Source organism: Triturus cristatus, chromosome 2_2, assembly GCF_964204655.1.
Source record: "Triturus cristatus chromosome 2_2, aTriCri1.1, whole genome shotgun sequence".
Taxonomy (NCBI): domain Eukaryota; kingdom Metazoa; phylum Chordata; class Amphibia; order Caudata; family Salamandridae; genus Triturus; species Triturus cristatus.
Window position 1 is genome coordinate 720,878,777 of NC_140582.1, and position 15,183 is coordinate 720,893,959.

A 15,183-nucleotide genomic window follows, 5' to 3' on the forward strand; every position below is an offset into this window, starting at 1 on the left:
CAGGTTCTCATCTCCATTGAACTGCTTAAAGGCTTGTATTAGTCTCTCATAGTATGCAAGTACTGATTCTTTACCTTCCTGATGTGTTCGATCAATTTTTACCCATTCTGTCTCTTTAGGGGGGCACTTTGTTTTTCAAAAATACCATAACCTGTTCATACTTTTTCATTACCTCAGGGTCCGGAGCTCCTTTCTTAGGATCCCTAGGATACTCCTGAGTTGGCCAGTTGATCATCAGCTTGCACTCTGTCCACAAATCTGCCGGTACTATTATATCAAATAGACTATTCAAATCTATCCATAGTACTTTTGACAATTTTACAAATCTGTCTACCTGCTGGTACCACTCGACGGGCTTTTCGCGTAGTCGAGGAAAATCATTTGTAAATGACAAAATGTCCTGTCTTGTCTATGGGACGTGTACATATCCTCCTCCTGGGATCTCCCTCATGGGGTATTCAGTCACTATCTTTTCTTTCTCTCTAACAGGAAATGCCGAAACTGTCCTTTCTGAGGCATCATTATGTTTTCTATACCATTTACTTCTCCATTTATCCACGTCTCCCCATTTTCTCAATAAAATGATTATGTCCTTAATCTGACCTATCTGTCCTGTGGTGTTCAGATTTTCAATGTCTTTTTCAGTAAAATCAACTCGATAGGGTTTCTGTAAGGCTTTTACCTTATCAATATCTATACCCATTTCATTTGCAACTTCTCCTAGTCTTTCATGCAGATTTTTCGCTCTCCATGTCACACTTTTGCATAGGAATAACAGCTCCTCATCCTGATAAATTTTCAATTTTTCTACGGGAATAGTCCCTACAATTAATTCTTCCAAAACCATCCGTAATTTAGCCACATCTATTGACTGGGATTCTTTATCTTGTCTCTGTAACCCTCTTAACCATTCACTTAGTTCTTCCACAGAAGGTCCTACCGGGTTTTCTTCGCTACTCTGTTCTGGATTTCTCTGGGGTTCCAACAAAGTTTCTACTGTCGTTCTACTCCTTTCAGCATAATTCTGATTTATAAAGGGATTATTTGAAACATTTGGTTCAAACATATTTATTGTCGGTCCCCATGGATTCTCAATTTGACTCCGTTCTGGACTCTCAACCAAATTATTGTTCCGGTATGGTACCGTCAAGCAATGTTCACTATCCTTTTGCTTCTCAAAAATGGGCATTACAGGACCTATGGTCACTGGAACTGTTACAGCTTCTAGATTCTTAGTTAATTCTCTTATTTTCTCTGTCAATTCTAGAGTTGTTTTGGCCAATTCTGTTGAATTTTCACTATTTATTCTATTCTCCGATTTATTTTCTACCTCTCTAGTGTAGTTTCTCTTCTCTAAATCTGGTGACATAGTCTCAGTCTTGATAATTCGTAATGTTTCTCTCATTGGGGCATTTGGTGTCAACATTTCTGGTTCTGGTCGGTACGGTGGTGGATTTTTATAAAACACATCATCCAACACATCATCATCTGATTCATTTGCTCCATAACCTCTTGATTCCACATTATTCCTTTTTTCCACACATTTTCTTCTTTCATTCCCCCCCCACTGCTCTTACAGGAAACATACCCTCAGTCATACTTGCATTCCTCCATCTTTTCATTCGATCATCATGCGTTTCATGTCCATATGACCTGCCAAACAGATATCTGTAACTTCTACCATTACTTTACTTTTCTCGCTCATGCACTTCGTCTTCCCACTCTGTCAATGCCTCAAACTGCGTCGGTCTAGGTCTTGGTTCTAGATACATCATCTTCAAGCGTAGATTCCTTAAAACAGCCAAATTAAAGGAACCATGTTCTGGAAATGCCAGGACTCCGTCGTCCTTGGTATATTTTACCCTATTATCTAACCAAACACAAGTATGATATCCATATTTCGCAATCATTAATGATGCAGGAGTTTTCGGTGGAGGAATTAACTGTCCTTCCCTAGTTTTGACCTGTTTATCTTTCTTGAACCACTTTTTAACTTTACCAAACCAGGATTTCTTTTCCCTATCTGGTGGCTGGTAATACATTTTCTTGATTTCTGTGTATCACTAATCTTTTACAACTGTACCACTATTCTGTCCACTCACAGCGCGACTTCATGCTAACGCACCAATCAAGTGCGTCTACGTCAGTGTCACAGTCCTCTAATCCCAGCGCGACTTACACTAACGCACCAATGGGGAGCGTTTACGTCACCCTGTACTTCTCCAATCCTAGCGCGGCTTTACACTAACGCACCAATCCGGTGCGTTTTACACTTCTAACACACTGTCCAATCCCAGCGCGGTCGTTCTGACGTCAGCAGCCGCTGAGGCAGCTCTGCTCCTGTCTACCCCTCCTTTACAAGTCCGCTCCGTGAACTCTTATTACAACTTTTACAATTCTATTAGTAACAACACTAACACATCTCCATTGTCCGCTTCGCTAACCAAAGAATAACAATAGACCTTTCTCACGAGAATTCCGTCTTTCCCGAGAGCAGCGCTTACCTCTGCCCTACTACGGAATCGTTACTTCCGTTGATAAAGTAGCACATCCCTCTACCTTACCCTTCTAACAAGCATCAACTAATCGCTTCTCTAGAATTAAGACACCTAATTAGAGTTAGCATTAGGTCTCTAGAGTTTTGCCATTAATCGGAATGCCTTTTTCATACACACACTGTCATACGGGGAAAAAAATGTAGATCATTCACACAGACTTCTGTTTTTTCCGAGAGCAGTGCTTACCTCTGCCCTGCTACAGAATTATGACATTCGTTAACAAAGCAGCGCTTCCCTCTACTTTGTCCTTCTAACAAGCTCAGAGAACACCTGCTACCTTTTCAGTGATAAGCGTTATCGGCATGCCATTTGGTTTCCTGGTACTTAAAGACCAAAATTTCACAGGTAACCTTCGCTATCATACACACTTCTCTCACACAGAGAATATTTCTAATGGCAACACACGACGATGCTGCCGAATCGAACCCAGACAGTGCGCCGTGCAACTTCACTTGTCACACGTTTCCCCTGTGTACCTACAGGGCAACAACAATTCAGTCTTTCCCGAGAGCAGCGCTTACCTCTGCTCTGCTACGGAACTGCTACAAACTTCCGACTTCCTACATCCCAGAAGCCGTGCTAACAACATATAACTCAACGTAACTCAACATATGGTGTTAGTACATAAATCAATACCAATTAATAATCAATAAGCTATTTACAAGCAATGATCACTTAAACCAAAACAGTAGCTAACCATATCTCTGCTACCAAGAAAACTGATGCAGCGCGGAATGTAAAATCCCTCCCTTCGTCACAGATCATAGATCACACTCAATCACTACATTCGGTGAGACCTTCATAATGGAGTTGTGTTAGTCAAATAGGGATGTCGGCCATTTTGTGGCCACCAAATAGTCAACTTAAGCAAAGAAACACAAAAACGTAATTAATACATGGAAATGACTAATAAAATGCTATCCCCTTACTAATACCCATATGTGTGTGTATTTATCTAGCAGAAGCAACAATTAATGCGGGTTATATTCACATTAATAAAGCACAAATTACGAATACATCACGAACGCAACATATAATCATGCAATTTCTAATTGTCTATTATTAATATGCATACGAAAATTAGTTTACGTATTAATTAGGCCATGCAAATGCAATTCCCACGTGTATTTCTTATATTAGTAATGTTGGTCAATTTACACAGCAAACAATTAGTACAATTACTATTAGTTAATTATTCTTATTAATAGAAACATGCAAAATGGAGAGGGTATACAACATTTTTAAAATAAAACCTGCTCCAGCACATGCACATCAACAATATACTTGGATGAGAAAGGAATATACGCACACCAACAACTTGCATAGGAGAAAAAATAAACACAAAGGGGTGTGGGTGAAGAAGGGGGATGGACAAGAGGGGAAAGTAGGTATGGGTGCATGTCTCAAAGTAAAAAGAGTGGGAGGAGGGCGGGAGTGCAGATGGCGTGCTTGCTAGTAAATAACTAAGAAGTTTGAACCGGATGAAAACTAGTAATTGGGACATAGGACACCGATAAGAAAAAGACATGAAAAACAACAGGAAATACTATGCTACAACCAATGGAAACGAAGTGGCAAGCACATGAACCAATGAAAAGTAAGGGTGGAATGTAAGCCCCTTTGAAGATTTATTCTAAATACAATAGATTTCACAAGCATTGTGCATGCGCTGTTCCGGCGAAACCTAAAAAGGGCAATTCATCAAAGCATCTAATATATAATATGTTTACAATTGCACCTCATTGTAAGTTAGCATCACCAGGGTTGCCTATATAATCTGGCTCCTTGCTCCTGGAGCCTTAGGGCCTGTAATATGTGTATTGGGAAATAGTGACCCCTGCACAAACCCTGCTTTGTGCAGTGGGTCTTAACTCAAAGTTGTGCAAAGTTTATCGCACTCAGTAATTACAGAGTGTGATAAAGTTGAGATATCTAAATACATTTTGTCAGGCAAAATCTACCAAAATTTAACAGGGGGAAAAAGGTCAGATAATGAATACAGCATGAAGATTTTGGAACAGTGAGCACTCATAACCAGGCCCATAGATCCGACATGTAAAACCTGTTGAAATGTTTTGGGGAGAAGGGCATAATTTGGTGTATTAAATACTGATTCTGAATGGTAAGCCTCATTTCCAAATGGAAAACTTAGAACAGGAGGTATTTGACACACCCTGTAAATGCCTCACTCAGAAACCCAAACCAATTTTGCAGGTTGTTGTAAATAGTTCACTGTAGTCTGCATGTTTCCTAAACAGAGCCTTGTTTAACAAAATGGAAGTATACCTTGGCTAAGAGGACATTGTTTCTGTCATCCTAACCTTTAAACTAGGAAGACCCACCTTCCAGAACCTGACAACTTGTCCAGTGGGTATCACTTGTTTCCTGAGAGACCCCTTCCATGAGAAGCTTGGCCTAGAAGTTGTGAAGACACTTCGGTGCAAACTACAAGGTGTAGTCCATCTTTCAGCACACCTTGGCACTGTGAAGTGTGACAAGTAGCTGCTTTACTGGACCCTCTAAATTGTTGCTGGAGCCAGAAGAGCCAGTACACTGAACACATTGTGCTGTGAATCTGCATATTTGCTTCATTGCCACTACCAGCATTATTTTTAGGTCTGGCCTAGAGGTTGCCTGAGCTGTATCATCAGCCTCATATAATCAAAACCATTCAGAAATGTACATTCATATAAACATGCAACAAAGAACTTTTGGATTAGCTCTCTTCATCATTCGTCTATCTAGCTGTCATTCACATTTTACTTCTGCCAGCACAGCATACACGGTGGGGCCAAGGGTCAGCACTCTATTGCCATTGGCTCTCTTGCACTGTGAGTTGCAGCATTTTACTTAATCACATGGGCACATCCGCCTTAAAATAAGTACACTTCAGTGTCATGGCCAGTACTTCACTTTGCCAACACTTTTTTCTTTCAATTGTTTATTGTTTTCAAGTCACCCTTGTGTTGTATTGCCTCACATTATTTGGAGCCTGAACCAGCAGATTCACAGAGCCCTAAAAGAAAACTAAGACCTTTTCAGAGAAAAAGAAAACTGACAGGCTCCTCTCACTCTTTCCCTGCTGAGTTATGCTTCGGTAGGTGAGACTGTTCTGAGTCGGACAAAACCTGTCATGGAATCCCTCATCTGCAGGTGGTATATAGAGACACATCCCATAACCCAAATCGACACAAAGCAGCTGGTATTTTACACAATGTGGCAATTGTTGTTTTATGTGCAAATTGTGTGCAATAGAAAGATTGTAAATAATATGAGTAACTCAGAAATTATACGTATTAGATTAAATATGCCCCAATCATATTTCATCAACACATCCGGTATCCATTAGTCTAAAGCTATAACTATCTAGCAGCATAGTTCTATTAGTCTACCACAATGTGCCAAGTCATGAAAAGCCTCACTGCATACCTCATTGTTCCATCACTCCTGAAGTCTGAGCTTCATGTTGCAGCATTCCTTCAGCACCCGGTGTGTGTCCTGGTGCTAAATTGAGCCAGGGGTTACCAGTGGGGGCCACTGGCACTCATTTTTGGACCATAGCATTGTTTTTTCCTCATTAGATGTTTCCTGAGAGCAAGAGAGGGAATACGCACAATGGGGAAAGAAGGAGGAAGAGAAAGACAGAAAAAACTTCACAAAGGGAGGCATCACTATCCTGCAAGAGTGAGATAAATGGGCAGAACGTGTCTGGTAGTCGATTAAACAGGTATGAGATTGATTCTAGACTGGGCAGCTTTGGTATTTGGCACATTGGTGGCGGCATTGGGCTTCCGAGCAGAGCTTTGGGCACCGGCACTTATTCTTCTACAAAATAAGCACTGGTGTGTCCATTCCCACCATCCATTATTATCTGATATGCCTGTCTTATACATGGTTCTCTAAGAGGGGTTCAGCTCATGCTTTGCTCCTATTTTGTTACACAGGCTAGTGAATACAGCTTCTTCAAAATATACTAGAACATTGAAGCCTTTTTTCTACTTTTTCTTCCTTCTTTCTACAAAAACTCACAAGGTCATCTTTTCTGGTAGCTATATTTCAGCTGCCATACTCCTGAAAAAGCAACAGAGAATGCAAATTCTCCTTATCCAGCCTGTTATAATGAGTATCACAAAACATGGCAATCAAGCACACATTTAATTACCCCCTTATTTAGATGCACCAACCTGCTTTCAAGGCCTTTCACTTGCACTGGTAGAAACAAGAGTATGCAGTTTCTAAAAGGGAGGGGGGCAGGGATTCCAGAGAAAAGAAGGGGGTCCAGGTGTCTACAGAAAAAAGTGGGGGGCCGCTCCCTTAGGAGCAAGGGTCCTAATACACCCAAGGAGGTGTCATGCTTCATCATCGGACAGCTCCTCGTTGGACAGTTGCTCCAATGTCCAACGGGCTCCGTATGGGAGCTCTTTGCCAGAGATCTTTTCTTTCCTCTGGAATCACCCACCCCTCTTTTAGGAAGTGCCTAGTCTTGTTTCTACCAGTCTGACCAAGGGGCATGTATGCTGGACCTATCTCGAGCCCCAGTCCCCCCCTTTTTTGCCTTTCGCTTGCACCACACACTCTATTACATTTAACACACAAACATTTATCTTGTTAGCATACACCCAGGTCTGTATTGTATGCACACTTAAGAAATGCATATGGAATCCTTGCCATATGCATCACTTGCGTCCAGATCTATGAAAAGACAGGCCACAAAAAGTGGTCGCAGATTGTGAATGGACTTTTAATTACCAGTCTCTCATATTCCAGGGTGAACTATGTAGCAATAGATCATGTCACAAAATCTTTAGTCACAGACCGATCAGGCTATTGAATATTAATTAGACAGGTCACTATTTGCAACTGCCTGCGATTAGCGAGAAACCCAAGGATGGTGGCCTGTAAGCAACAGAAGACCATAATCGCTTTTTTGAAGCAACACATATTCCTTAAAAGAACATGTTCTGCTTAAAAAAAGGACATTTACAAAGACAGCGAGGGCAGCAGGCACTAATCCTTTGGACCATTGCCTGCTCTCAACGAGGTTGATCGACACGAATCTCAAAGTGAAAAGAGTTCCTAGGGGACCTCTTCCCCTTTGTAAACTATTTATCACCTCCTTTCAGGTGCTGGTAACTTGTCAATGGCTTGAGACTGCATTTGCAGTCACAAAACATTGACACATCATACCATACCGAATCACATTTATAAAGGAATGCTGCTTTTATTCCCTCTCTTAATAGATATTCAGTATGTGTCGCTAAACCCATTTTACAAGTCGAACAATGGATGGTGAGGCAGGTATAGGGAACATGGGGGAGGGGAACGGAAGGGGGGGTTTAGAATATATAAAAAAGAAAATACCTTCAGGTGCCGGCCACCTACAGCATCGCACTTCCCCTTCTCTTCCTTGTTCCAGCAGACTCCGGGACCGCAGCAGAGTCCTGATTGGGCTGAAAAGACACTCGCTCAGGCCAGGGAGACTGTGGGGGTTTCTCAAGCCCAGCTGTTCAATGCAGCCGGGCTGGGGAAACCTAAGTGTGCATATGTGTTTTGGTTGGCCTGAGATGGCCAGCAAAACACATATGTTCCGGGCCGGAAGCTCCGCCTCCGGGTCGGAAGCTCCGCCTCCGGGCCGGAATTTCCGGCCCAAGTGCGGACGTAAAGTTAGTAGTCGTAAATCCATTCTGTGAATACCAAAAGTAGTAAGTGCATTCTGTGAATACCAAAAGAAGTAAGTGCATTCTGTGAATACCAAAAGTAGTAAGTTTAGGATTTTGTCTTAAGTTAATTCTGTGAATCGGGCCCAGGGAGTGCACATAGCTCTCCTTCTCCCATGCCCCGCCCTGCCACTCCTTGCACAAGCTGGATCAGAACATAGTTTTATTTTTCAATTGCTGGCTCCGAGCCAGGCAGTGGGGCGACGCTCCTCTGCCAGTGCGGAGGAGCCGCCCTTGTTCCTGACTCACAAAATGGGATAAATACATTGCTAAAAATAATTTCGCATTGGCAAACGGTGTGACGTATTGAATGGTTTGCGAACACAAAATAGTTTCCTACATCAATCCCTTGGCGTTTAAACTATGCCTATTAACTCAAAGTCAATAGTACCTTTTCTTTGTGCCAGTAAGAAATCATGATTCCTGTGGTGTGCATTCAAACTAAAATGTGTTTCTGTGCCTGTTGGATACACATGTATTGTTCTATTAAATTATATATGACAGCAATTTTTTTACGGTCAATATTTTTTTGTTGCAACCACATGGTCACTGCATTTATGCAAGTGCAGGTTTTTTATTTTTTACTTTGTATTTTTCTGGTATATGTTTGCAATAAAAAAAAGGGGATAGATTTATTGGTTTAGTCAATACTTATTATATTTTGATTGGTCACCTCACATAAAAAAGCATGACTGGCAGAAGAGGATTTCAGATTTTAGAGGCACATATATACTGGCCCTTTTAATAGTTAATGCCAATCGACTGCAGAAACACTGAGGTTATCATTTATCAGTCTGAATGTACCTTGGTGTCATTTGAGGACAAAGGACTGAGCTAAGATGCGTGGCTTCATGGAGGCCCTGATAATTATCCGCTCTAAGCAGCATGAAAAGACCGTGAGCGCTTCACAAAATGTTCTTTAATTTAATTTAATTTTAATATCCAGAGTAGTGGAGTAATGCCCTACGTGGAAACAAGTGGCCTCGTCACCTTACTATATTTTTCTGGAAAAGACAAAGTGGTACCAGGAATGGTTCTAACACCCCATTGGAATATAAATCTTTATTTGCTTTGAAGCTGATTGACCCTGCTTATAGTCATTCCAATGGAGTGGAACGTATATCAGTACTTGGCTGTTAAGGGTTCTCTCTCTTCTGTTGCTGATACACCTGATATGAACAGTCAAAGAAAGACGTTGCTGCTGTGTGTGCAAGACTTAGTAAGGCCTCATCTCCCGCCTCAGCTCAGTGCCAGGGAACTTGAGACTATTGGTTCTGAGCATGAATGCACCTAGTATGAAGGGCCAGAGAAGGATGCGGCTGCATGTGCAGGACTTAGAGAAGTCCCATGATGTGCAGAGGCACAAATCACCTGAGGGATGTCCCTGGGAGATGGGACTTCTCAGGGAAGTGAATTTTCTAATTACTCAGTTAAGCTCGCTGACAAGAAACAAGTTCTAGATACCATTGTGTGAAATCTGAATTCACTGACCCTGCACCATCTGAGCAGAGGCTTGTTGCTGCAAACTGCTTAACAAATCAGACTATATGCTTTCCATCCTGCGACAAGGGTCACAGAGAGAGCCTAAAGCCAAAAACATCAGCCGGCCACATGAGTGAAATTCCCTAGAGAGTTTCTCTCCAGCAAACCCACTATTCTAACACCCAGACTGTTCAGTCCTGGAACCCTATCCTATGTGGTTACAAACTGGAAACCGCTTGATATACACTCATATTTGCTACTCTTTGGTCCAGAAACATTAAGGCGTCCACTTTATAGATAAGATTCTAGGAAACATTATCAAATAGCCATCACTCAAGATCACTGCCTTATTTGAAGGAAAGTAAATTATCAGCTTGTTTTCCGGGTGAGGCTCACATTCACTGGCTGGTGAAAGGAAAGAGGTGATTACTCAAATGCATCCATCCGGGAGGGCACAAAGGCCATTCACAGCAGAAGAAATTCACACACACACGCCCATGTCGTACAATCGAGATGACTGTGTGCATATATGTAATTAAATCATGCTCACTGGGCGCGTTTAACCTCAGATATTTGAGGAAAGTTGGGAAGGCAGATGTGTGTGTAGTGTATTCAGTGGTGTAACACTAAATGATGATGCCTCACTGCAGAATGTGATGAGGGGACCCTGATTCTCCCATACCTCATGGATATGCATAGGATTTGAGCTAAAGGCCCCCCGGCCCCCCGGAAGGTGTAGCCCTCCTAAAGTAATAGGCTGCAGGGTCCTGGGTTACGCCTCAGTGTGTAAAGTAAAAAATATTAACGTTTTGAGAAGCTCCTCTTTAGTAATTAGAATGAATGAGGAACTGCTCCCATATTCCCACATGCTTGCCAAACTTCCATTAGGCGGCAATATGCTTTTAGATCACTCTGTAGTCTATGGAGTTCTCTCTTTGGCCACGTGCACACAAAGAGAGAGAGGGCCCTGGACATTTTCTATCATTAGCAAGATGAGAAGAGCTACCACAATGGTAACACTTTCCTTTGATGTCTGATAACTTGTCTGCGTGATCTTTGTTCCTGCCTTTCTCTTTAACCTGTTGTTTATCATTTTTCTTTTTAACTTGTTCAGGACGAGTATAGTTAGTTTTCATGACCTTTACAACTTCATCACCATTATCCATTTTGGTCTTGGCGATGGCAGTTTTAGCGCATCTAGACGTCAGTTCAGCTTTGCTGATGATGGCGGTGATCTCTCGCAAACTCGTGTCTCCATTAATCCATAGTTTATCCTGCAGATTTTGGTTGTTGCATTGCATAATTAATTGGTCGCGAATTAACTCTTCCTCAATCACACCAAATTTACAGGATAAGACTAACCTTCGTAGAGAAGCAATGTAATCCTCCACCTTCTCATAAGATTCTTGCTTCCTGTGGGAAAAGTTAAATCTGTGCACAGCTTTACACACAGCGGGCGCAAAGTACTCATTAAGGTCTGAAATGGCTTGGGTGCACACATTAACTTCACTACCAGCTAAGGGTTTCTTTTCAATTCTATTATAAACTCTAAGCCCTCCTGGACCTAAACAATGTAACAAGAATTTCTTCTTCCTTTCAGGTGGCAACTTTTTGCTCTCAAAAGTATCAAGGTAAATAATAAGGTAATCCCTCCATTCTTCCCATCTATGGCTAGAGACTTCGCAGTCTTTTACCATGAATTGCTGTGGGGCAGGTAAATTCATGGTTGCCATTGCCATACTCAAAGATTACGGCAAGATAAACAATGAGAAAACACAAATAATTGGAAAGAAAATGTAAGGGATTCATTAAGAGTACCTTGGTTGACACACAGTGTACGTATCACTGTAGAGGGCGAAAATCCTGAAATCGCCAAAAGAATCCAAATATAAATGTGTATCTTGCAAGATAAACAATGTTCTCCGGTGTAAATCAATTACGGCTGGAGCAAACACTCGAAAGTGCTGTGTGCCTCAAAATGGCCACTCGTAGCATCACCTTTACGTGACCTCTGTATGTCTCCGTGGTGACGCATGGACGTTAGGTAACGCGTTAGTATTGTGTTGCTGTTCCGACGTGGAATAAAGCTGATAGCATAGATGCCGGCTCGAGAATGGAACACTGCTGCCGCTCGAACAAAAGCGGCCGACAAGCAGTTTCCTTAACCGTTGCTCCGAAACGTTTCAACTAAGGTAACTCAAGAAATACATTTTGTTTTATGAGAAACTATAGCTTTAAAGTTGAACGTGTATAGTGGGAAGAGCAGATATACAGTTGCAGTAGATGTCTTCTTTCCCTCTTTACCTGTCGCGAAATGAGCTAAAGGCAGATTTCTCCTTACTGCATATAGCTGCGTGGGTTCGTGGGACTTAAGCATCTCGTCACCATTGTGAAGTTGAATAAATAGTCCAGGAGAAGTGTAGACGTTAATTTCTTTATTCACCGCTTAAGCCCCCAAGATAGCAGGGTAATGCGGACGCAGCCGCCGGCCAACAGCTTCCTCTGTCCAGCTCACTGAAACTCTCGAATCTCTCATTCAACAGAGACACGAGCACACGCATGAGCAATGACACAACAGCACTCCAAAGTGGCTCGAGCAAACGCTCGAGGACAACAACACAACACATTACAGGTCTCATACAGCTAATACCTGGTAGGTGAAGATATTCAAATATATCCTCGGTAATAAATCACACACAGCTTTATGCATTATGCTGCAGGAAATAGATATCCCTACAGAAAGAAGAACCTATCTAAAAGCTTGCAAAGGAAGACAGTGGGTGTGGTATCCAGGTTACCAGCTCCCTGGTAACAGGATGCCACAGTGGGCTTCCTTCCCCTCAGTTCCAACTCCTATTTCCTGGCTCTAACAAGGTGGTGACAAAAATAAGGGAAATGGCAAGATTTGAATTTCCGCTCCAAACACTGACCCACCAGACACCCATGTTAGAATTTGCTGGCCCATATGGACATGGCCTAACACGGCGTTAGAAAGGTAGTACTGAGGTGGTAGGACCAGCTATTCAGTTGTGGTAACCCCCTGCCTCCTTCTCCCTGGGGCTCAAAGAGGTTCTGGTAAATACTGATGCACAAGCTTATCAGAGCAGTACAGAAGCGCAAATCCCTTGGATACTTAGAGGGGGACATGACTCAGGTAACCCTGTACTTTGAAGGACTATGGCGCACACAGGCATCCCAAGACAAATGGAGATCTCAGGGATTACCATGTTGGTGATGGCAAGGGGTCCCCAGAATCCTATTTTGTTAGGGAAATGTTGCCCACCCCACAACAGCTATCCTAAAGATTGCCTGGAGCCATGGGTCCCGTAGACCATATGGAATCCCTGGCCTTGCCCTTCACTGCTTTGCAGATACCGCAGTGGGAAAATCTTGGACGGGTGTCCATTAGGTACAGTTTCAACTTGGAAACTCTACATGGCAAGGTGGCAGAACAGAATCATCAACATAGCAGTGCTTTTACTACCATTATAATGGTCACCACCACCCTGTTATTCTCCCATCATACCCTTGAAAGTGAATGGAATTCCTGCCCTTGGCCAAGGTCACAAACTGGTGCAGATGCGACAGGGATTACACGGGTTAGAAGCTATCCTCTCCAACTCTAAATTGTTCGCCTACATAAGTTGTCTTCAATTGTATGAATATTGGCTGATGCACAATTTTTCTAGATATGATCCGCTTCAGTTGCTGGTTGCATATGGCACAGTTTTGGAGAATTTTAAGGGCTGTTAAAGTTGTAGACAAATACCACTTCTGTCTTTGCTCGCAGACTTTTGTGTCCTTCATTGATGTGTAAAATGTGTAAACGATATAAACAATTTAGTGGTGATTTTTCTTTTTATGTCTTTTCTATTTGCTTTATGAATGTTGAAGTCTTGTATTTTCGTTTTAGGTTTGCTTGTTTCATGAAGGACAGTGCAAGTGGAGCACTGCCTAACGTAACGTTGCAAGGAGCAATCTCTGGCCTATCCCGAAAGCAATGCAACACTAAAACAAATGGTAAAACGTACTAGTTTGTTATTGAGAATAAAATCGCTAAACTTTATTTAGTATGTGGGCTACATGTATTGCTTTACTACATAATGTTGCTTGAAATTTTTTTTATGCAGTTGTGGAATTACCAACCATCAAATTTACTGCTTTATGCTCCACTATTTTTAGATCATTCCCCTGTTTAAAAAAATCCAAAGAAGGGACTCGGACTGGTCTACTTTCTAGTTATAAGACAAATCCCAATTTTAAATACAAAATATGAACAATTAGTGCTCTTTGGGAAAGCTTCCTTCAGGCACTAGGTTCTTTGGATCAGCAACCTTCAGCCATTGGCTTAGACATCGTCAATCCATTTATCGTTCAGTTCCCAATAGCAGTATATTCTCATTACCTCCTCATCCCTCTTCAACATCACAGGTGAGACGTAGATGAGCAGTAGCTCTTCACACCAGAACAGTCACCAAGATTCAAATCTAAGTTTCCCATCTCTCCCTGAAACTTTCTTTCCTCTTCCTACTTTCTACAGTCACCAGGTGTGATGCGGCAGGTAAGTCGATCATTTTCAAAGGATATGCTTAATCAGCCCCATGCTTTAGCCTCGTAGGTGAGGTCCTGCTAAAGCAGAGCCGGTGGTGCACCAGATCATCACATAAGAGCTTCTGCTGCAGAGAAGACAGGGAGGGGCGGTGGACAAGCACGCTGATTTGCAACGGCGTTCCATTCTCATCGCATGTAGGAGGCATTTCTCAGCCACAATGGCAAACGTTCCTCCGGAAGGAGGAGCTCGTATATAAAGAAGCAGCTTTTGTAGCTGGTTGTTGTCTGGATACCAGAGAAGTATGCAGAGTGCGAGTCTTCTGGAGGGAGTCTTGTTAGTTCATTGGTTCTGGGCAAGATAGAATTTCCAAGAATGAGCAGCATCCTTAGTGTTTTCTTTTAGGGAGCTGGAGTGGGAATCAGTTGAAAATAATATGATTTAATGTCTCTCTCCCTCTCTCTCTCTCAGGGCTGATCCCCGTTTCGGGTTTCTCTTCTCCTTGATTAGAATAAGCGGCAGACTTTGGCCGTTGTATTTGAGAATGAGGAGCAAATTATCACATAAATCATAATCACATCAGTTTGAGTTAGTTTTAAGGGTTTAATTTTTATTCGACAATTAGTAAAATCTCCTTTTATTAAATTAGTTCAATATCTCATTAAAGAACATGATTGATAATGAAAGTATGAGTAGATCAAAATCATAATAACATTGCATCAAACGCGTTCTATAAAGGAAAGAATCCTTATTCTAAGAACGGGTTGATAAGGTGTCAGTATGAACCTGTGAAGAGTTCGAGTTCAAGAGATAAGAGTGAGATAGAGTGTAAAGCTCAAATTCAATTAATCAATAACATTAGAAAGTTCGATCAATC

The 15,183-nt window shown here is 41.9% G+C and overlaps 1 protein-coding gene across 3 annotated transcripts in view; it reads left to right on the forward strand.

Moving 5' to 3' along the window:
* Window positions 1-15,183, forward strand: part of LOC146862709 (plasma kallikrein-like) — a 640,898-nt gene that overhangs the window by 61,886 nt on the left and 563,829 nt on the right. For 2 of the 3 annotated variants that reach the window (XR_014978168.1, XM_085641979.1), the window contains exon 4: window positions 13,671-13,777. Coding sequence is in view for 2 of the 3 variants with exons in the window: in XM_085641979.1 (XP_085498105.1) it covers window positions 13,671-13,777 (107 nt within the window). In the remaining variant the exon portion in view is untranslated. Of the gene's footprint in view, window positions 1-11,814; window positions 11,950-13,670; window positions 13,778-15,183 lie in introns of those variants that run through there. The other variant, XM_085641980.1, reaches the window with a different exon arrangement.